Source organism: Podarcis bocagei (genome assembly GCF_964188305.1).
Source record: "Podarcis bocagei genome assembly, chromosome: 9".
In the NCBI taxonomy this organism is placed as follows: domain Eukaryota; kingdom Metazoa; phylum Chordata; class Lepidosauria; order Squamata; family Lacertidae; genus Podarcis; species Podarcis bocagei.
Genome location: NC_138134.1, coordinates 32,273,268 through 32,296,666, shown reverse-complemented (window position 1 = coordinate 32,296,666; position 23,399 = coordinate 32,273,268). Strand labels below are relative to the sequence as shown.

The following is a 23,399-nucleotide window of genomic DNA, read 5'->3' as shown; positions in this document are numbered from 1 at the left end:
CAATGCCTTCTTTGCCTCAGTCTTCTCCGATAAAGAAAACAATGCCCGACCTGAAGAATTTGGAGCAAATGATTCAGCAGAGGAAACACAGCCCAGAATAACTAAGGAGATAGTACAAGAATACTTGGCTAGTTTAGATGTATTAAAGTCTCCAGGGCCAGATGAACTGCATCCAAGAGTATTAAAAGAACTGGCAGATGTGATCTCAGAACCACTGGCAGTCATCTTTGAGAATTCCTGGAGAACAGGGGAAGTCCCGGCAGACTGGAGGAGGGCAAATGTTGTCCCTATTTTCAAAAAGGGGAAAAGAGAGGACCCAAATAATTACCGCCCAGTCAGTCTGACATCAATACCAGGGAAGATTCTGGAGCAGATCATTAAGCAAACAGTCTGTGAGCACCTAGAAAGGAATGCTGTGATCACCGATTGTCAGCATGGATTTCTGAAAAATAAGTCATGTCAGACGAACCTGATCTTGTTTTTTGACAGAATTACAAGCCTGGTAGATGAAGGGAATGCAGTAGATGTAGCCTACCTTGATTTCAGCAAGGCATTTGACAATGTGCCCCATGATATTCTTGTAAAGAAGCTGGTAAAATGCGGTCTTGACTATGCTACCACTCAGTGGATTTGGAACTGGCTGACTGACTGAACCCAAAGGGTGCTCATCAATGGTTCCTCTTCATCCTGGAGAAGAGTGACTAGTGGGGTGCCACAGGGTTCTGTCTTGAGCCCGGTCTTATTCAACATCTTTATCAACGACTTGGATGATGGACTCAAGGGCATCCTGATCAAATTTGCAGATGACACCAAACTGGGAGGGGTGGCTAACACCCCAGAGGACAGGATCATACTTCAAAACGACCTTGACAGATTAGAGAACTGGGCAAAAACAAACAAGATGAATTTTAACAGGGAGAAATGTAAAGTATTGCACTTGGGCAAAAAAAATGAGAGGCACAAATACAAGATGGGTGACACCTGGCTTGAGAGCAGTACATGTGAAAAGGATCTAGGAGTCTTGGTTGACCACATACTTGACATGAGCCAACAGTGTGACGCGGCAGCTAAAAAAGCCGATGCAATTCTGGGCTGCATCAATAGGAGTATAGCATCTAGATCAAGGGAAGTAATAATGCCACTGTATTCTGCTCTGGTCAGACCTCACCTGGAGTACTGTGTCCAGTTCTGGGCACCACAGTTCAAGAAGGACACTGACAAACTGGACCGTGTCCAGAGGAGGGCAACCAAAATGGTCAAAGGCCTGGAAACGATGCCTTATGAGGAACGGCTAAGGGAGCTGGGCATGTTTAGCCTGGAGAAGAGGAGGTTACGGGGTGATATGATAGCCATGTTCAAATATATAAAAGGATGTCACATAGAGGAGGGAGAAAGGTTGTTTTCTGCTGCTCCAGAGAAGCGGACACGGAGCAATGGATCCAAACTACAAGAAAGAAGATTCCACCTAAACATTAGGAAGAACTTCCTGATAGTAAGAGCTGTTCGACAGTGGAATTTGCTGCCAAGGAGTGTGGTGGCGTCTCCTTCTTTGGAGGTCTTTAAGCAGAGGCTTGACAACCATATGTCAGGAGTGCTCTGATGGTGTTTCCTGCTTGGCAGGGGGTTGGACTCGAAGGCCCTTGTGGTCTCTTCCAACTCTATGATTCTATGATTCTATGATTCTATGATTCTATGAATATAAAACAAACGCCCTACTGCAGAGAAAGGAATATCTCCGATGAGAATCTACATTTCCACCACCAGCAGAGAATCTGACATAGTTGAAAATGATTAAAGCAATTTAAGGTTAATTTACAAGGTGAAAATGTCCTTTGCTACTGCAGTTCTTCCATAAACTGTGCTATACTGTAGATATATTGCTAGTGGCACATTTTTTAAGACTAGGAGGGCTAACACATGATATATGGGGGGAAAAATAGCCCCATGTTCAATGAGGAGCAAAACACACAGAGAGAAACATATAAAGTCCAAGAGCTTGCATACCTTTGGCAGGGAAGCCCGTGACCCTGAACTCTGTGTTGTCATGGTGAGAACTGTTGTTATTCCTAAAGCCACTCTTGCTGGTGCTGCATCCATATTGATCCAAAACGACACCCAAGAAAGTATGACAATTAGGAGGCTAGGTATGTACATCTGAATGAGATAATAGCCCATCTGCCTTTCAAGGTGGAATCGAACTTCAATGCATGTAAACTTGCCTAGTTACAACAGAGACAAATTGTTAGCGGAATTAGCTGCGGGTTTTTTTTATCAGCGGTAAGAAATGCAACGATACAGCAATTTTAAAAAAATAGCTTTTTGTTTATAACAATTGATGAAAGTGACTAATTCAGGGGTCAGCTACCTAAGGCCCATAGACCACAAGCGGCCCATGGGGGTTATTTAACCGGCCCATGGATGCCCATCACCTGCTCGGGGACCCCCGCTGCCCGCTCGGTTGGCTCCTGTGAACCGCGCTAAACTGGCGTGGAGCAGAGCACGGACCGCCTTCCGCGATGCTGACCGGCTTCCCATTGGCTGCAGGAACCTCCTGCAGCCAATGGGAAGCTGCACACGCCTCCTCCGTGCCGGAAGGAGTTTCGGAATTAGTGTTTGTGTGTGTGTGTGTGCATGCGCACATGTGCACACTCTGACCCACCGCAGCGTCTGCGGGACCGTGAACTGGCCCAAGCCACAAAAACTTTGCTGACACCTGGACTAATCTATAATTTTTTTTCAGGTTTTTCTTACTCTTTCCCATTTCTATTTAGGGGAAAAAATTACATTCATATGATTCACAGTATACTTAAATCATGTTACATGCCAGAGACAAACAGCGGGTAGCCTTTCATGTCATGATTGTGAACTTCTAGAACAGGTGATACTGACTGGACTTATGTTCTGAAGAGAATGCTGGACTAGGTAGACTTTTCATTTAGTCAAGCAAGGAGTTTCTTAAGAGTACTGGAGAACACAGGCATTGGGTTATTCAATCATTTGTAACATTACTCTGACTTTTCATAATAACACTGCAGTCACAACACAACTTTGAAGGCGACTTTAACAGCCATGGCTCCCCCCAAAGAATCATGAGAACTGTAGCTTGTTAACAGTGCTGAGAGTTGTTAGGAGACAACCCACAGAGCTACAGTTCCCAGCACCATTAACAAACTACAGTTCCCAATAGTCTTTGAGGGAAGCCATGACTGTTAAAGTGATGTAAGAGTACTTGAATTGTGTGGTGAGGCTATGACCTAAGTCAATTGGAGTGCTTCTCATGCAAATAGGTGTTTTAACCCACAATATTACAAATGTCTTCATCAGAACCTGCTTCTGCATTAAGGAATCCAGTTTGAGCTTTGTACAAGGCCTGATGGAAACTGGAACATTAATTTTGGAAGACAGGGAGTATAAAGAGCAAAAACTAAATTCATGATAAATGCAAGAGAGAGAGAGAGAGAGAGAGAGAGAGAGAGAGAGAGAGAAGCAAGCAAAATACAGTTTGCTATGTGTGAGGAAAGAAGTCATGCTGTTTTCTTGGGAAACTGCTTACTTAAATCATTGTTAATAATTCTCCATTTTCCCCTCTGATCATTTTATTTAATCACGGAACTCTTATTACAGAGATTGGCATATGGTTTGTTCCACAGGTTGATCAACAGAGGCAGAGGCATAGCTCTGCCAGCTGACACAAAGGTGATTAAATTTCTGTTTTGCTATCTACCCAGCAGCAGTCTCGCTCTACTATATTTCTGTCCAGAAGCTAAAATATCGGCTAGGGTTGTTCTGAACATTCCACCTTGCTGAACTTTTGGTGGGCTCAAAGAGGGACCATCTTTTTTTTATGCTAGAAATAATGCTACATTATCAGGTAGCACAATTTCCAGGGACATTCCAGGGCTGGTTTGAAAGCACATGGCTTTGTAGCCACATGCCCTAGCTCTTACTTTTAAGAAAATGTTTTTTTTTTTTTAAAAAAATGGATGTAAAGTCCTCAGACCACCTCACAGTATTGTAAGCTTACTGTGTACTCTCCCTCACATGATTTTCTTTCTCCCCTGGATATTGCCAAATTCCTTCCCTTTTATGCTTTTCTTTCAGAGTCCATGGATAATGGGTATTGAGACTTAAGACCCAGGTGAAAAGATGTGGTATTATTATTATTATTATTATTATTATTATTATTATTATTATTAATTACCCACCCTTCACCCTAAGGTTTCAAGGTTACAACAATTTTTTTAAAATAGTATGTTCTAGAATGTGTGAGACTTAGGTTCAAATCTCTGTTCAAACATGAATTTATTGGCCTCGGTTCAATGAGTCTAAAAAGAGCTCTGACAGGAAAAATGGAAGATTCCAACAATCTACCTGATTTCATTTGTGTTTCATTGCATGCCTCTTCCCCAGCTTCTTTGGCTTTCACCCAAAACCAAACCTCCATGTACTTCTGCTCCCTTGTGTCTTCCTGCTTCCCTCTTGCCTTTCTTAAGCTCCTACATGTAAAATGGGCTCATAAAACTATAGTTTGGATTCTTTTTCCCCCACTTCAAAAGTCTGGTGCTGTTTTTCCTATGAGATTACGATCCCCTTGGTTGCCACTTGGTGGTGGCAGCCATAATGTTCAGCAGACAACATCCCATCGCTCTCCACAAGCCATTGCTGCTTTGTCAGCACTTGTTTTGAGTACATTGCTGAATACTCCTAATGACTAACAGGAAAGAGAAACAACGGGACTTTCAGTTGTCAACAAACTACATGATTCTTCTACCTGTGTTGTAATGCTTGGTGCAGTAACATAAATCTTTATCTTCTTTCAACAGAAACTGTGGCAAAGTGAGTCCATCAGCCACCTGGACAGCTCCCTTTTCTTGCCACTCAAAGATGAGATCGTTCATCGTGTATCCAACTAGGAATTAAAAACAAAGCATACAGAAGATGTTGCCATAACATAACATTTGCTTAATCTCCAGATTCCATTATGAAGGGAAATTTTCAAATTTTGCCTGAGATTTTCCTAAATGAAGAAAATATATTTTCTTCTTTATCATTCTTATTCTTATTCTTATTATTATCACCATAATCACCATAATCATCATCATCATCAGTGTAGGAGGAAAAGTTTCTGACATCCTGGCTCAAATTAAGCTCAGAGTATCCCCATTAAATGTGCTAATCTATGAAATCAGTCCTTATTAATTTCATCAAAATTGACCAGATGTTTTGAAATATTCCATCTATTTGTTTGTCTTCCATGAGGTTTTCTTTTGATGCTCAGCTGAGCAGTGATGACAACAATGCAAAAAGGTATAGTGTGAATGTTTCCTGTTTTAGTTTGGATTCCTGTGTTCTTTTGTGTCTGAAGTTTTTAATAACTATCTAGAAAGCAACCTTAGCTCTAAAATGGTGTTATCCTGTATATAACCTTACTGCTGTGTTTCTCAATGAACAATATCATGCAGTATTACCCTATTACAAATCCATAGAAGAAGCTTACAGAGAGAGAACCACAGATGCATATATTTTATCACACCTTGTATACATTCAGATGAAAACCAGCTGTGTGTAAAACAAATTATCATTTGAAGCATGTAGATTCTAGCCAGGAGTAAAATCTCATGAGTGCAACTCATTGAACTGACAAGGAACAACTGCTATGTCAAAATGGATTTTCAGAAATGAGATTCATTCATTTAATATGTATTTTAATTATAATTATCTGCCATGGCCACTAACTCGTTCTATGTTACAATTCATTTAACTATGAAAAATGCATAGGCAATTGCTGATACAATATTTTCTTTCTACCTTTTGTCCTTTTGAAGACATGAGGCAACCTGAAACTCACTTTTTCACTGCTATGTTTTAAAATCACTAAGAAAAAGATATCAGACTAGTGAAGGTTGAGATAGTATAAATTATTCTACAGGGTTGTAGCTGGGTTGAATTTGTGCTTTTCATATATACACACTATATAGCCTGTGCCAAAACTTGCATTGCACCAGCGTGTACCTAATCTGTAACAACAGACATGCCAATTTTAATAAATCTGGCATTATGGGAGCAACAAGACAGCACCCTAGGCAGATATGCCAACAAAACACATCTAGTATTCGGGTTCCATTATCAAAAGTAAACCATTTTAGCATTATATAATAGGCACATGGAAGAGACACTTAAGGGATTTTCTCCACAGATAATACAGAAATTAAGGTGAAAGCCTTGGATACTCAGATGTCATTAACTCAGCAATCCTATAGTTCCTCGGAGGGCATCTCAGGGGCCATACGAAACATTAGATCTCATTCTCTGAGTTCAGAGAGAGCGCTACAATAGGAATGGTGGTCTGATTTAAATTCCTCCTCCCCAGTGCTGTGGAAAGATGTAAAGCCTGGCCCCAAAGTCAGGACAGTCCCACAAAGGGATCTGTTGGCGTGGTTTGGATCTTGTGACAGAGTGATTTAAGACAAGCTTTCGCAACCTTGGGTTCCCAATGTTGTTGGATTAAAGTTCCCATCATCCCTAGCTAGCAAGACCAGTGGTCAGGGATGATGGGAGTTGTAGTCCAACAACATCTGAGGACACAACATTGAGAAAGAAGGGTTTAAGGGAATGTATGCCAGCCCAGGAGCTGGTGTAAATGAAGCATCAGGAAAATCAGGAAAAGTACACAAAACATGCCTCCACCTTCACTTTCATCCTACTGGGAGAGAGCTCAGTGGGGGTGTTTGATAAGGCAGAGAAAACGCCTTCAGTCTCCTTTTCTTCTACCCCATGGTCTTATGGATGTTCACAGGAAGAAAGGTTCTTGTTCCATCCTTTCCCCTCAAAATGAATCTTTGGAAAGTTGAGGGGGTCGTGCTCCATCCCTCATGGCTCAGGAGGCCCCCTCAATTGTTCAGAGAGGCTTTGAGGACAATCATGTGCCTGTGAGGCGCTATTCTTGTGTGAACTTATCTAAGGATGGAAGCTTTTAATCTTAATGTGTACTTTACACACCAAGGAGACCTCCTTTGTGTCTCTTCCATATATCTATTATACGACAGTATGTGTTGTTTTTAAAGATGTGACCTAACACTATATAAGCCTGAGATTTTACACACTTCTTGTCTATCAAAGAATAAAGAGTGGTGGCATCAGCACTATTTTTAGGGTGTCTTTCTTTGCCAGTGTGTGATCCCAAACAATCAGGAATCACAAGGAGAACACGGTGTCCTTGCATCACATAGCTGATCAAATTCATGGTGGTGTCACAAAGGGTAGACAAAACTTTTCCACTGTTCTCTCTCTGAATTGGCCAGGGAGAATGAATATGTTTGTACACATTACCCAGGCAACTAAGCAACATTCCCTATTTTGCCGCAATGTGCTAACAGTTATATTGTTTTCCAGGGCTACGGCGCAAGAATTTTGCTGGAACCAATTTCTAGTTGCACTAGGTTCTGCTTGTCTGGCTGGGTCAGATGGTAGACATAATGTAATGCAATCTTTACGTACACCCCCATTTACATTTTGCAACAATGGGAAGTTAGTTAGGATTGGTGAAAGGAATTCCAGCACAGTTTCCTCTTCCACTTTCCCTGGACTAACACTTCCCTTTGAACAATGGTACAGAAATTACTGAAGAGGATAGACATGTTATGTGGGATCAGACTAACACTTCATGCATTAAGTTTGTACTGCAATAAATATATTACAGCACATTCCATGAAGATCCCATTCAGTTTAATGGGATTACATTTTAAAGTGCCACATGACTATTTTCTGCTTTTGCTATAACATTGTCCCATACATGACACTGTCAACGAGAAAGCTATGTGTCTTTTTACATGGCTATTTAGTTCATTTTAATTTATAATATCAAAATTTATAAGTGATCTTCATGGACAATTAGGAGACTACATAACCTACTAAAGGATGAGCGCATCATTGGCTACAGTTTAGAAATTATTAGAACAGCCTGCCAAAACAGTGAGACTTTGGACTAATCCTGTGAGCAGTTGGCAGTCCCCCGTTCTTTCCCAATTCAGTAAGATTAGCACTTTGCTTTGTTGATAACAGTGTCAAACTTATTTCATTTCATTGCAATCATGAGCTGACCCAAGACATATAAATATATTAGGAGAACTCTGTGTTAATGCACCAGAAATGACATCATTATCAAATACAGTTTGTGCACCAGAGGGCAGAAAGTCACTGCACTTGCCTCAGTGGGGAAGAGTGGGATTGTGAAGAGATGGGAGCAGACAAGCAGACCATGGTGTGTTCAAACAGCCTTTCAGAAACTGCCAAGCAAGCTACATTTTTGTAATTCTACATGCTTGATACAGGGTAGAACCAATAGGGATATGATTAACAGTCAGTATGATAGGACAGACTTGGATAATAAGCTTGTAGCATGATGCCTACATAGCAAAAAATATCACCCATGGGCATCAAAGTCTTATTTCTCCAGCCTACCTTCTAGGATTGCCATATTTTGAAGAGCAAAGAAAGAGGGCACTCTGACAACTCTGATTTTAAATACCCCTGCTATATGTAGCCTATAGAAGCTGTGATATATTGCTGAGGGGGGTGGGTAAGAGAAGATAAGATAAGAGGAAAGCAAGTTTTCAACCACCAGTTATGTCTACGTCTCATCCAAAAAGTATAGACAGAGACATTTGGGCAAATTTGAAAAATCCACTCAGAAGAAATTTAACCCCTGAAAAAGAAGTGTCCTGGGAAAAGAGGCACATAGTAACTCTACTTATCCCTGAGCTTTGACTATGTGCCACCTGCAGCCCAGTCATCCTGGATAAGAAACAAGCCCTCTTCAGGCATTGTCTCCACACAATCCAATTCCTGTGGAGGAAGGCAGTGGAGACGCATTCACTTGTCCTGCTGCCATCTTCACATCCTTGTGGCCTGCCCCTCCATTGGCCACATGTTGGAGTAGTGTCTGAAGAGTGGTGTCTATTCTATATGTGCCGGAGGTTCTAAAGTACAGGGAGACAAGCAGGCTCTTTCTTCAGATATCCTACCCGGCAACACGTAGCCACCAGGGGTATGGGATCTGTGGAAATGCTAAGGATATAGTGGGGGCAGCCCCATTCTCTTCCTCCATGTGATTATGATCATATGGAGGAAAAGGATTTAAACTATGGTGAGGGGCTTTACTGGGGAAATTGGTGACCTATACCTGTCCCACAAAGCCTAGTCTAGTCTACATGCTGATAACTAATACAAGTGGTGGACTCTGTGGCCTTAAAATAGAAAAAAGGAAAACTGGAAGAAGTCTTTAATTTTATTTTTCAATGTTACTTTTCCATTCTGCAGAATGACCAGCATTTATTGCTGGATGGCACCCTCCCTCGCTTAGTTTTATCATATACACAAAAGTGCCCTCAGCACAATGGAAGGCTCCATAGTGTTTTTGTATAGGAAGCTTTTGTTCACAAAGAGCTCGATTGGTTTAGACATTTTGCCTTATAGTTCTCTGAGCCGAAGTGACTTATTTGAGTTCTGTTCTCATTATTTTTTTACAAATTACTATTTAGGGCACATGTTCCAGAGCAGCTTTGCTTTGCTGACTGAATCTGAGCGGATCTCTAGGAATCCCGCTGTGTTTCAAAAATATCAAAATGTTGACTGCAGTGATTTTACTACTTTTCTGCAAGGCAACCCAATAACATGCCTTTAGCAGGCCCAAATGCACAAGGCTCTACTTGAAGAGTAGAATTCTAGGAGCTACATATATCACACATGCTTTTCAGTGTGACCCAAGTTCCACTGAGAAAAACAAGTGCATACTATGGTTTAACATTCCACCTTGCTTATTCTAGTCTGACTAGAGGACGATCACTATTGTTAATATAAATCTCACATGCATACAATATATATCACCCAATAATTGTAATTTTCTGCTGCCCCATATCAGGACCATTACAGGTAACTACCAGTAGCGGGGCAGTTTGGCTATAACATAGAAAACATGAAAAAGAAGGCATCAGTGACTGTGTTTCCACTCTCCAAAATTCGGGGTATCGTTCAAAGAGGTTGGAGAGATGAGTATTTTCTTCATGGAGAAACGTGTATTCTTATCCCGAAACAAGGAGATCATTATAATTATTTAGGATTGATTTTTGGCATAATTCACAAACTTTGGCCACTAGACTGCTGCTCATTCAATCAGACTTCCTTTTTCTCTCTTCCCCTGCAACCCCTCATGCTCCCCAAATTAGCTTTGGAGGGTCCTACAAGCAGAAGGAGAGGAAGGTCTGATTGTGCAGAGGGAAGTCCATTCCACTTCTGCATGGATACCATTGGATTTCACCCATTACTGCCTATAATATTTGATCCATATAACATCAACATGATACATGATGCATTTGAAGAAGGCAGCTTTTGCCTATGAAAGCTTATGCTGCAATACTTAAGTTGCCTTCAAGGTGCCACAGGACTATGTGCTATGAACATGAGAATACTATGTTCACACTTACAGCTTTCCAGCTGCATGATACATGTTTGGACATCCATTGGGAAATTTTTGAGGTCCATTGGGCAGGAGAGTATTAAAGTCAATCTGAAAGAATACAGAAGAACTATTATAAAGTGAATGTTGGCCAACACACATTGTCTCATATTCAAAATTACTACACACACACACATCCATTATGCAATAAAGAACAAGAGTCTTGGAAAGCAGGCAGGTGTACAAACGATTTAGGCATTTGAAAAATAATATGGAGTCAATATGCTTAATTCGTGGGGGGGGAATAAGGTTTTCAATTCTACTTTTCTTGGAAGTAAACCCCATGAAAATAAATGGAGCTTACCCCTGAGTAAACAAGTTTTTCACCACAGCATTTTCTAAATACAATTCCTGCCCTGATCAAATTGTATTGTAGCCTAGACCCTAATCCTGCAAGTCCATATTAGTTGTTTGTGATAGTACAACCAACAGCAATTTAAGTCTTTCAAATAAAAGCCCTCTGAGCCTGCTGGAGGAAACCTTCTGTTTCCTACAAGGAAAGCTGATCCTTTATGATTTCAGTGAAAGTGTTGCACTGGTATCCTCTGTCCACAGGTGCCAGAAAGGTAGAATGAGTTAATGGAAGAATCTCCTAACAAGAGTGAAAATGAGGGACCTTTGGAAAACAACATTCACAGAGTTGTTTTTGCCCCCCCCCCCCCAGGGAGGAACTATCTAAGAAGGGGTGAAATCTAAACAATGTTACACTTTGCACAATGTTGTACAATGATCTACACATAGATTTCTCAAAGGATGAAAAGAGTAGTGCCAGAATTGGCTCTCTGTGTGTCTCCCATTTCATAAAGGTAGCAGGGAAAAGTCACTTTGTGTCTGAGACCTGACCAAGGGGCAGCTACTACTGGGTGGTTAACTTTCTGGATCATGGTCAGAACTTGGGTCCAAGTCAGGTCTTGAACCAAGAACCTGAGAAACATCCGGCAGAGATTTCAAACCCAGGTTTGATAGTTACTTCAGTTCCAACGAACTTTATCAGTTTAATAGATTTTATGCTGCTGCTGCTACATGATTGTGGTCATGGAGGGGGAAAAGGCAATTCTGCAGAGCTCTTCTTTATTTGACTTCACTTTAAATGTTTTCATAGTTCTCTTAAAACTACTATTATCTGCTACATATGCTTAACTGAGCCATCAACACACCCCAAATGGTGGCAAAGACTTCTTCTTTTTAACACACATTGCATACTTACAATATGGACTTCACTAACACTAGATAGCCACCAGCTTAGATGGTTTTAAAAGATTATACAACTTCATGAAGACAAAGCTATAAATAGCTACTAGTAACATGCTACCTCCTGGATCAGAGGCAACATGCCTATGAGTATCAGTCACCAATACCAGGCAACAGTAGGAGAAAATATTGCCCTCATGTCCTGCCTGCAGCCTTCCTATAGGTATCTGGTTGGTCACTGCTGAAGCTGGATGCTGGACTGTTTAAGATTTGGCCTGATCCTGCAGGGCTTTTCTTACATCATGTTTTTTGTTCTTATTTTGGTAACTGCTGATCTATTGTGGTCAACAATATATGAGAAATTAAATATTACAAATCTCTAGACATTTAGAAGTGAATAATCACTGAACTGTTACTGAAATGAAGTAAGGAATTCAGAGTAGACATTTATCTAAGACTTCCATTCAACAGTACTACTTTACCAGAGAAAAGACTTGTCCCTAAAAAAGAGACACAACTCTTATTAGCACAACACTTTTCTCCCACATCTAAGCTTTAGTTTGTTAATAGAAGGCTAGAACCAGTAAATAAAACTAAAAATAATGGGTTGTGGGTTTTTTTGCCTTTCAGAAGAAAATTCAGCAGTGAGACCTCTGTGTTCAATTGAAAGAAATGGCCTCTACATGGAACCATGGCATTTTAAACAGCCTCCAGTTATTTCACCAATTGAATTACATATGGATGACTTAGAGAAATCAGCCTATGTCCTTGTATCTGTGTATGTGAACAATCCACAGCAAGAGAATGCAGTGACTGTTTTCATTAAGGGAATGTGTACCGCATCCAAACTAAATCATAACCTCATTGCTTCCATATCACATCAGAGCCTTTTATTTGCAATTTACCTGATGGAATAGAGAACATTTCCATTTTTAAAAATCCGTAGCAATTTGTTGTCTGTTGTTACTTCATGAAAATTGGCGCCTTTTTCATTGGCAAAGAACAAGTCAGGTTTCCAGATAGAGTCCAACATGGATGGGTCCAAATCTAGAGAGTCATCTGGATATTCACTATAAGCAAGACGGGGGTCATTCCAGTTCTGACGGAGAAAGATGTTCACACGATAATCCTAAAGTAAAACCAAAAGTAGTTAGTGTTTTTAGCTCCTACCTTTCATTTGGTTAAATAATATGGAATTTACTAGCTGTATCCTTTAAATGAACTTAACTCCCTGGAGTCCTTGATTATATTACTCATCCCTGGCTTCAACCTTATACTGTTTAGTGACTGAACATAATACTGTATTAAAACCTTAATTGCATTACAAATATTAATCCATCAATTTGGAAAGAAATGGTCACAGTCCTGAAACACTAATTATTTACAGAGAATAAAGCTTAAATGATTCAAACATGTATTATTTTGTACAATCAAAGAGCAGATTTATATTTACAGAGGTAATTTGCTTTCCTGTAAGAAGATTATTATATAATAATTCAGTTTCTTCTGTTCTCAATTAGTATTAATGGACAAGAAATAAGCCTGACCTTATATAAGCCTAACAGAACATGTGCGTGAAGTACTTTCCCAAAACTCTGGAGAGATATTTGGGGGACTACAATATACTATTGTGTGGCATGCCATTGACATTCTTCAATGAACTCAGCAGCTTCAGGTGTAGGCCAAAAAAGAGAAAAGGCAAATCCTCCTGGATAAGGAGTTGCCTCCTTTGTTCCTAAGGTTTTTTTTAATGGCTGCTAGGGCCAGTGCAGTGTAGTAATAAGAATGCATCAGGTGACAGAGGACTTACATCACTCCTGAGCCATGAAACTCACCGTTGTTTCTTATTTCATATATCAAGTTTTTCAAAAGGGTATGAATATGTCTCAAAATAACACAAAACAATGTGCAAATGATAAACATATAATATCCAAGAGTGATGCAAATGTATATTGGGAGCTTGTAGTGTAATACACTATGAGAACTGGGATAGCTGATAGTAACTGTGAATGAACAGGAACAAACGCAATAGTTGGAGATGTGAGCGTCGAGGGTGAATCCATTGCGGGGAAAGCTGGATAGTGAAAGACATAATATAGCCCTCCTGGTGGTAAAACAAGTAGATTATTTGTGCATTCGTCTCCAGCCAGTAGAAATATATATATGAATCTGGAATAAATTGGGGGGGGGGGGCGTATAGTGGAAAAATTATGAAGTGCAGGGATCTTTACCCCAATAATTATTTTTTAGACATTAATTTCTACTCTTTCTTTTTCTTTTCCATTTCCATTTTCCATTTCCCCTTTTCAAAAAAGGGAAAGTCCACATTTATGACGATTATATTTACTAATAGTCTACAGTGCATGTTCACCTGATACATTTTGACAGCCTTTCTAACTTTAGGAACAACTCAGTGAGCCATCAAGGCAGAATCAAAACCCCTCCAGAAATTTTGCACTTTCTCTAATAAAGCCTATGAGAGTGCCCTCAAATTTGGGAGTTTAGAGATGACCTCCCCCACTGTTCTGCTGGGGTAGCATACATGCTCAGTGACATTCTTCTTCCCATACATCTTTTATTCCTTTAGACTAGAAGTGAGAACACCTTTTTTTAAAAAAACACCAAATCTCTTGATAGTAAAATCCTTTACGTGGAATAGTTGTCGTAAGTGTGTGAAGAGACCGAAAGCTGGCAGCGCTGTCAGTAGTGTGAGTCACAATAGTGCTGCTAATTTCATCAAGGTCATGCAATCAAAAGAACCGGGCACATTTCAAGGGAACAATAGGCTTGCACAGAACAATTGCTTTTCCTGCTGCACCAGCCCTTAAAGGAACCACCGCAGCTCCTTTCCTTGTCACCCTCCTTTTGCTTCATTTCAATATTTTCTTCTTCTTCTTTGCTTAAAACACAAACACAAAAGCAGCACCTTTAGCTGCTTGAATGAAATCTCCAGCATCCCCTGACCTTCTAATTTCATTACCATTTGCTCAAACTTGGATGAGCACATTGGGTGCATGTGCCAATACCCCCAAGCAGCCTTAGCTTCTAATCATTTTAAACCTCACATGGTAGAACTGCGTTCTATAATTAAAAATACAATGAATGGTTTGCAGTTAATTTGGATTGCATGCTTTACATGCTTACAACACAGAGATGTTTTTAAAAATCACAGAATGTTGTTTGACTAGGGCAAAGGATGAATGCAGCCGCGTTTCCTCAAACTGCAGACTCTTACAGTGGGTCCCTCCCAGGAATCGCATGCTCTGTGCCACAAGGTTAGCTTACCAGAGGAGGGAGCTGACAACCTCTTCTCTGCTGTACTTTGATGCAAATGTAGCAGATCGAAATAGGGCAGTATTGTAGGAGTCAGGTGCAGAGCTGAGCTGAAACAGTGTCTTTGGTTTTGTTTTCAGTTTCATTACAGTGGTACTTCGGGTTACATACACTTCAGGATACATACGCTTCAGCTTAAAGGCTCCGCTAACCCAGAAAAAGTACTTTGGGTTAAGAACTTTGCTTCAGGAGGAGAACAGAAATCGTGCTCCAGTGGCGCGGCAGCAGCAGGAGGCCCCATTAGCTAAAGTGGTGCTTCAGGTTAAGAACAGTTTCAGGTTAAGGACGGACCTCCGAAACGAATTAAGTACTTAACCCGAGGTACCACTGTATTGCCAAAAAGCACTTCCGTTTTTCAGTGCATTTTCCACAGCTTCCTGAAATTTCATTTATTTTTCAGTTAAACTCTGCACATTAAACCTCAGACACAGCTGTAAAACCCCTCAAAGGATGTTTGTGTAAGACTCTGTGGTAGTGTTCAGGCCCTGAGCTAGCTCAGGGATGGATGAATCAGCTTGTTTCCTTACTGTGCTCACTCATAATTCTGTTCCACCCTGTTTCCACATTAATCTGTGATCTGCATGCATATTTGCATAGTATTTCAAAGACACATTTCTTCTCCAGATAAGCATTTCATTTCTAAAGCTAGGATTTCTCAAAATATATATTTTGAAATGCACTTTAAAAAAGAATACAAGAAACGTGTCGCCGCAGAGCAAATCTGATAGAAAGCTATGTTCCGATCGACAGATTACTCCAAGAGGTGCAGACCAGGTCAGTTCATATCAGGATTCACCAGAATAGAATTCCTGCTGCATCCTTTGCTCATCGTACATAGCTCAGGTGAGCTCCAGAGCTTTTGGAGCAAATGAACTGTGCAGACAGGCATGTTGGAAGCTCTCAGACAGAACAGAAATGCTGTGACAACTAATCCCTAATCTTGTGTAACCAAGCCCAAGGAAGCTCCTCACCCAAAATTGCTCTTGTAACTCTTCTTTGCTATGTAGGGCTGCCAAATCTTTAATCAGCTCCTACTAGTTTGTTTATAAAGCAACATCATCTGCAGGCAGGTGATAATATTTATCTCCATGCTGTGAAAAAGCAGCTTCACTTATTGATTTTTTTCAGAGTAGCTCAAACCGCTGGTCAGACTGTTTAGCTTTGATCTGGTCAATTGGCAATGCTGGGAGGGTTTTTTTTTTTTGGGGGGGGGTCTTTTCTGCTTCTTTGCCCACCAGCCATTTAACCAACTCTACAGCTGCCACCATACAATGCTCAGAAGGTGATGGAATGGGAAATAAGGTAAGAGCAGAACAAAAAGAATTTTGTCTCACTCATATAAATAGTAGGTACACAGTCATCAATACCTTTTTAGATTATCTTGAATCTTTGCTGTCTACAGAATTAATGATTGGAGAAACAAGTCTCTTTTCGGATGGTGAAAGAATTTATTTGACAGACAGGCTCAATAATGAACCATGTACCTAAAGGTGTGATTACTGACTGTGACAGCAGGCGTATGGATTTTTAAAAATGTAATCCCTGTGTTTATCATCAGTGCTACTGCAAACCAGTCACCAGGGAAGTGAACTGTGGCAAACAATTTGCTAAAGGCCTGCTTGGTAAAACACACAGACTTTTTGCTGTTTTCTACGTACCATCAGTAAGCTACCTACCTACCTACCTATATATATATATATATATATATATATATATATATATATATATATATAATGACGTGGGAGCCTGATCCTATGCATATTTACTGACTGTGTTCAGTGGGCAAAGAACAACAGCGCTGGAGTATGATGTTGTTGTATCCTTTGTGTTTCTCTTGACTCATCTAACACTTTACAGATAGAATTCAAAAGTGACTAAAACTATGGAATGCACTTGCTGATACATTGTAAATGGTTCTAAAGTTAAAGGGACCCCTGACTATTAGGTCCAGTGGCGGACGACTCTGGGGTTGTGGCGCTCATCTCGCTTTACTGGCCGATGGAGCCGGCGTACAGCTTCCGGGTCATGTGGCCAGCATGACTAAACTGCTTCTGGCGAACCAGAGCAGCGCACGGAAACAGCGTTTACCTTCCCGCCAGAGTGGTACCTATTTATCTACTTGCACTTTGACGTGCTTTCGAACTGCTAGGTTAGCAGGAGCAGGGACCAAGCAACAGGAGCTCACCCCGTCACGGGGATTCAAACCGCCAACCTTCTGATTGGCAAGCCCTAGGCTCTGTGGTTTAACCCACAGCGCCACCCACATCCCATGGTACATAAATGGTTCTAGCTGTGTAAAAGGCAAAATTATTATATGCACTTTGAAGCAGAAGAGAAGGAGCAGGTTTTTCAACATATTATTAGAAGTTTATTGTGCATAACAGCAGCAAGGGTGACATGTTGCATCCTTCAGTTTAATTAAGGGTAGCGAACATGTCGCTCCACCACAAGAGTTCCACAAGACATATCTTCATGTGTATGGTAGACCATCTTCATAGGGAGGGACACTTGGAGAGCAGAGTACAGTTGGAGGGAAAGTGCAATGATATGTTTTATAGGCTTTGTTAAGGATAATGGCACCATAGTTTCATATTCATCCTTTTCACTAAGCACCTGCAGGCAGTTTACTGATGCTCAGGAATAGCAGCCATATTGAGAGAACAAATGGCAGACCCATTCCTAAGGCTAGTATTGCATATATCTATACTCAGATTTGCGAAGAATGGCAAAGAATCTGGAGCATGGAGGAATTATATTTACATGTTATTTGTCTCAAAAGTTTTCTTAAATGCATCTTCAGTTGATTTAAAACATAACAGAAGAAAACATGGGAGCGAGCTAAATGAAAGACAGAAACCTGGGTAGTAAATACGTCAATATTTACTGTATGCAGGGAATGCGGGTGGCGCTGTGGTCTAAACCACTGAGCCTCTTGTGCTTGCCAATCAGAAGGTCAGCGGTTCGAATCCCTGTGACAGGGTGAGCTCCCTTTGTTCTGTCCCAGCTCCTGCCAACCTAGCAGTTCAAAAGCATGCCAGTGCAAGCAGATAAATAGGTACCACTGTGGTGGGAAGGTAAACGGCATTTCCATGTGCTCTGGTTTCTGTCACAATGTTCCGTTGCACCAGAAGTGGTTTAGTCATGCTGACCATATGATCTGGAAACCTGTCTGTGGACAAACGCCGGTTCCCTCAGCCTGAAAGCAAGATGAGCACCGCAACCCCATAGTCGCCTTTGACTGGACTTAACTGTCCAGGGGTCCTTTACCTTTACCTTTTATTTACTGTATGCAAAATATTGTACTTCAGTTTCCACATGAGAATAACTTTATATTGGTTTCATCTTTCATTTACCTTGGTAATCACTTCACACAAGAGTTAACACAGCAGATTCAATTTTGAGTGTGCAACAATTTCTGTTACCATCATGCAATTTATGCATATCTATACAGTTGCCCTTATTGTGTCAGATGCTTCCCTTGCTTAATTTGTGAACATACTGGGACCAGTCTAAACATAATATGTGTTAAAAACAAAAAGTAGCCAGAGGGAAATAATTTTTCCCATGTCTTCAGCATTTAGCTGTCTCTCCATGTGTGTAGGTCAATCTCAGCTTGATATATAGATGATTTTACCCTTAACTCCTGTTAGAGTTAATGGCACTTAAACTCGCAAATCCCTCTCCATCAGCATAATGCACTCTTCTAGCCTATATTCCTTTTGCAGCTGACAGTTTATTTGCAGTCTTCTTTCAGAGCCAAAAGTCACAATAATGTGAAATCTGAAATAAACACAGAAGCAAAACAACCTGCCAACTTCTTAACCATCCATGGTAGTTGCACCATTAACAGCTGCTTGATGTGCATCCCTCAGCAGGTGACAATGTTTATTTATCTACAAGGTGCAGAAAGATTTGCCTGTTGATGTCTGCCAAGCAAGTAGTGGCTGAAGGCTTAAAAAAAATTCTCCGGCTATTGTAGATACAGTACAGTACAACATTCTGTTAAATTTCTTCTCAGGACCAATGGACAACTGAAGCCTGAGACTTTCTATGAAAGTTTCCACGAAGCTTCTATAGGTAGTCTAAAAGGTGGTGTTTCTAACATTTATAGAGGTATTTTATCTTGTTTAATGGTTTCCAGCATGAGTTTAAAAGGAAGTATGATCGAACTTGGCAAGCATTGTGGCAAAAGCCTCCAATTAGTGTTATGTTTGCTATCCATGATGAAAATAATGTTATGCTAGTGTTTTACCCCTGCTAAAGTTGCTAGGAAAAATGCTGGTCTTTCAAATATATATTGGAGAGGGTGTCGGGGTGGGGATTCTTCCACCCCTCTCTTTTTATTTTAAACTAATAAAAGTGTTGTTTTTTTCCTCCACCAGTTAAAAACCCCATACATTATCATTTCCTTTATGATTATGGTGCTTCAGTTCCTAAACACTCAACAACAGTTGCCCTCTCAAACGCTTACTTCAAAGCAGTCTCTTTGACTTTCGTCTGCTCATTATGAATGATGTATGGTCTGCCACATTTTGCCTTTTGAACATATGCAAGGCGTGTAGCCACTTCTTTTTTACACCAGCAGCATGCAACCTGGTGCCCCCACATGATGATGATCTACAGCCTCTATCATCTCTGACCATTGATCATAGCTGGGGTTGACAGGGGCTGGAATACAAACACATTACTGGGAGGGCATCACACTGTCCATTCATACTCTCTGTACCCTGGATTATCAATGAAATTCAAAGCTACACACTTGATTCTAATGGGTTTTTGGAGTTTTCTGGAGGCCAGCTGGGCTAGCAGCTTAGAGTTGGGACAGCTGAAGTTGTCACATCCAAACAATAATTGTCATTTTTGCTGTTCAGGCTAGGCACTGCTGGCAATCATCTCCCTGTGTCTGTAAGTCTATTTTCTCAGTATGAGACTCAGGGAGTGAAAGTTCCACTTGTTGAATTTTTATTTGTCACACAGCAAGGTACATGGAACCTGCCAGAAGTGGGTTAGCATGCAAGCCTAATTTCCTAGTTCTTCTTCAAACTGTGAATAATGTGTTTCCAAGGCTGACTCTCTCTATGATTATGAGATTAACAGCCTCTTTGACCTGAGTTTTCTAAGAATAAGACAACTAGACAGCCTCACACAAAAGAGCAAATCTAGTGCCATCTTCAGCATGCAAGTCAGATCAGTCACTTCCTGTTCCTGGTCCAGTCAATGTGCCTATTAGCAGCCAGCCTTGAAATGCCTGTGAGGAAAAGCTTGGCAGGACTAAGCGAGAGACATGGTTCCTTTACACAGATAATTGGCTCCATTAAAGTCGCTTGCTGTTCGATCCCTTTCCAAGTGTCAATGAAACAGTGGCACATTTACTAGTCTCTTAGGATCTGCTGCTTATTTCAGAAGTGCTGCTGTATTCTGTTAAGCAGCTTAAGAACAACGAAACACAATCTCTCATTTCGGGAGATCATCGCAGAACTATAGCAAGGGTCACTGGCAGGATCTAAAGAAAGACTTCCTGACGAATGGGAGATTCCTGATGATAGGAAGCTGGCAAATGTAGGGCTGACTTGCTGCCTCCTCTCCTTCTAACCCAATGTGACATGTAACAGCCACGAAAAATGCTGAAGGGCACTCTGCAAACAATATATTGATAATGATAAGAAGAGTCTACAATAAAATAGGCAAATAAATCATTACAGTTTCAAAACATACATCCCAGCAAGACGTACAAAGAACAATATAGCACAAACATTATTATTGTATATATGTCTCTCTCATATCTGTCTCTACAGCCACAGCAGGTGTTGCAGCCTTCTAACAGTATGACTTCATCCCCAAAGGTGCATTCCTCCATAGTATCCTGGGACAGATGGATGCCAGACCCAAGAATTCTCCAAGAAGCTGATGTAAGATCTTGTTTGAAAGAACTTCCTAAGATGGTAACACCTTAAAAGCATTTTTAAACTTAAGGCCCTGATTGAAGTTTTCACAAATGGGTGGGGAGACTTCAGGAATGGTTAACTCTCCAAACTAACTTGATTCCAGGAGGGCAAACCCACTGAAGGGGTTTAAAAGTATAGGTAGGTGATAATTTTGGGCTACCTGGACATTCCTTGAAATCCTCTATGTGCAGTTTGGCCATTAGGCAAGCATGGTGATGTGGCAAGTGTGTGGTTACATAGAATGGGGCCCTTGCATTTGATTCCCCCCCCCTTTTCTTTTTTGTACAGTGTTCTAAACTGCCTAGTTCATGGGTAGGAAAATTGTGTTCCTACAGGGACCTGTTAGACCTGCAACTCCCATTGTCCCTGATCTCTGGCCATGCTGGCTGGGGCTGATGGGACCTGATGAGTCCAAAAATGTCACCCAACGGCTATAGGCTAGCCACCTTCTGCTCTCATTCATTAGTACTCCTTGCTGGTGACAGGCAAACAGTGCTATCAGGCTACAATTCAGGATGCCTCTGTAACCCCTCCCCAGAAGCAAGGGGGAGGAATGCAGCTGTGACCACCAGCTCTTGCATTTTTATTCCAAGTTTGATGGAAAGGAGAGACCAGCTGAAGAAGCAAAGCAGTCCCATCCTCTCTTGGAGTATGCAACTAGTAGTACCATATGCAGGCGGGGGGTGGGTGGGTGCTAACTTAATAAAGCTCAGCCTACTTGGATACTATCACCATCCTAAAATTTAATTTTAAGAATTTATTTTGCATGTACATTTCCTCTCCTTCATTTGCTCTGTTACTATGTTTTCTACATTAGCTTCTAGCATTCTTTGATAAATGGGAGACAACTGGGCATGACGTGATCTATGCTTAGAAACTATAACTGACCAAGTACATTTCTGTTGTGTTTAGGAAGTTCCCTTCACATTCAGCTTCCCTTTTTCACTTAATGTAACAGAATCAAGCATGAGCCATTTGGGAAGGGCCATGTCTTGGTGGTAGAGCATCTTCTTTAAATGCAGATCACCCACCCAATCAACAGCATTTCTAGGTAGGACTAGGAGAAAGCTCTGTCTGAAACCCTGGAGAGCTACTACTGTTCACTGTAGATGATGCTGAGCTAGATGGACCAATGGTTTGAATCTTCATAAGGCAGTTTCCTATGTTTCCATTACAGTTTAAAGAGTTATAGACAGGGTATGATGCAAAAGAGGATAAAGCTCCTGTGTCATTATTAGTTGTAGAGAAGAGGGAATTTCGTCAGATGTAGCTTGCATGACACTCTCCTTGAAGATCTCTAACTTTTTAAAAGCAACCATCACACACACACACACACACACACACACACACACACACACACACCTTGTTTTGAATTTACTCAGCTGTTGGTTGTTTTCTTATGACCAAGCCAGCGAAATAACAGATTTTGGTCTACATATATTAGAGTATGCTACATTAAAATAAAATGGACTTTAACAGTATTTCTTCGATTCCTGTGAAATATCATGAATGCACATTTGAGAAGGAGCTATGCATGTTAAATAACATAGATAGTTCAGAATATAGAACACACACAATATCTTCATCTGCTGTGCACTTAGAACATAGTAAAATGTAGGGGAAATGTTGCACCCCTAAATTCTAAGCTTTATTCAGAAAACTATTTAGATAGTGATTTAATTAAAACTTCTCCTTCATCCAAAATAGTAAGTGAAATGTAATAGTGGCATGGATAAAATAAAACAATATCTGAAAGGTGACCCAATTGTTCAAGAAAACAGCATCAAAATATTCCCTAGCTATATTGAAGTATCAGATGTTAACCTGTAACTAAGGTACATAACATCCCTACTTTAATTTTAAAGAGCTTTTCTTGTTTGGTACAGTGAAGTTAAAGAATATAGATGCTAAACCAAGAGAGAGGTCACAAATAGAGCTATGTGTGTTTTAAACATGCTCATGTTCTCAAAATGATGGCTTTGATTCTGACAGAATTTGACAATTGCTGACCGCAAGAAAGTCCTCCTTTGCGCTGCATCAATGCATAATTTAGAAGTGAACTATTACAGAGCCCTGCCATTCCTCTGCATTCAGAGCAGCAGTTTACTAGGGAGTTCTGAAAACGATGTACTATGAGCAGTGAAAAATAAAAAAACCCTATGCAATAATTTATAATTGACTGCAGCCAAGGCCCTAGAGATGAATATGTATTGCATGTACCCACCTAATTGCAGCTTTCATTTTAGATGAGTGAGTTTCTGACTCTTATCATGGAATGAAAAGATCTCAATGTGTGTGAGGAGGGTCTGCCAAAGACTGATAAACTATGGAGTCAAACTATGGAGTCAGTATGATCAGGATACAACACTTCTGTATATATCTGTGCATCTTCCTCTCTTCCCCACTTTGTCCACAAT

General features: G+C 40.6%; 1 protein-coding gene across 2 annotated transcripts in view; it reads right to left on the bottom strand.

Moving 5' to 3' along the window:
* GLRA3 (glycine receptor alpha 3) overlaps positions 1–23,399 on the bottom strand; it is a 76,710-nt gene that overhangs the window by 22,897 nt on the left and 30,414 nt on the right. For both annotated transcript variants that reach the window (XM_081208964.1, XM_081208963.1), the window contains exons 4-7: positions 12,610–12,833; positions 10,482–10,564; positions 4,772–4,909; positions 2,005–2,219 (exon numbers count right to left, since the gene is read on the bottom strand). In XM_081208964.1, coding sequence (XP_081065090.1) covers positions 2,005–2,219; positions 4,772–4,909; positions 10,482–10,564; positions 12,610–12,833 — 660 coding nt within the window. The remainder of the gene's footprint in view (positions 1–2,004; positions 2,220–4,771; positions 4,910–10,481; positions 10,565–12,609; positions 12,834–23,399) is intronic.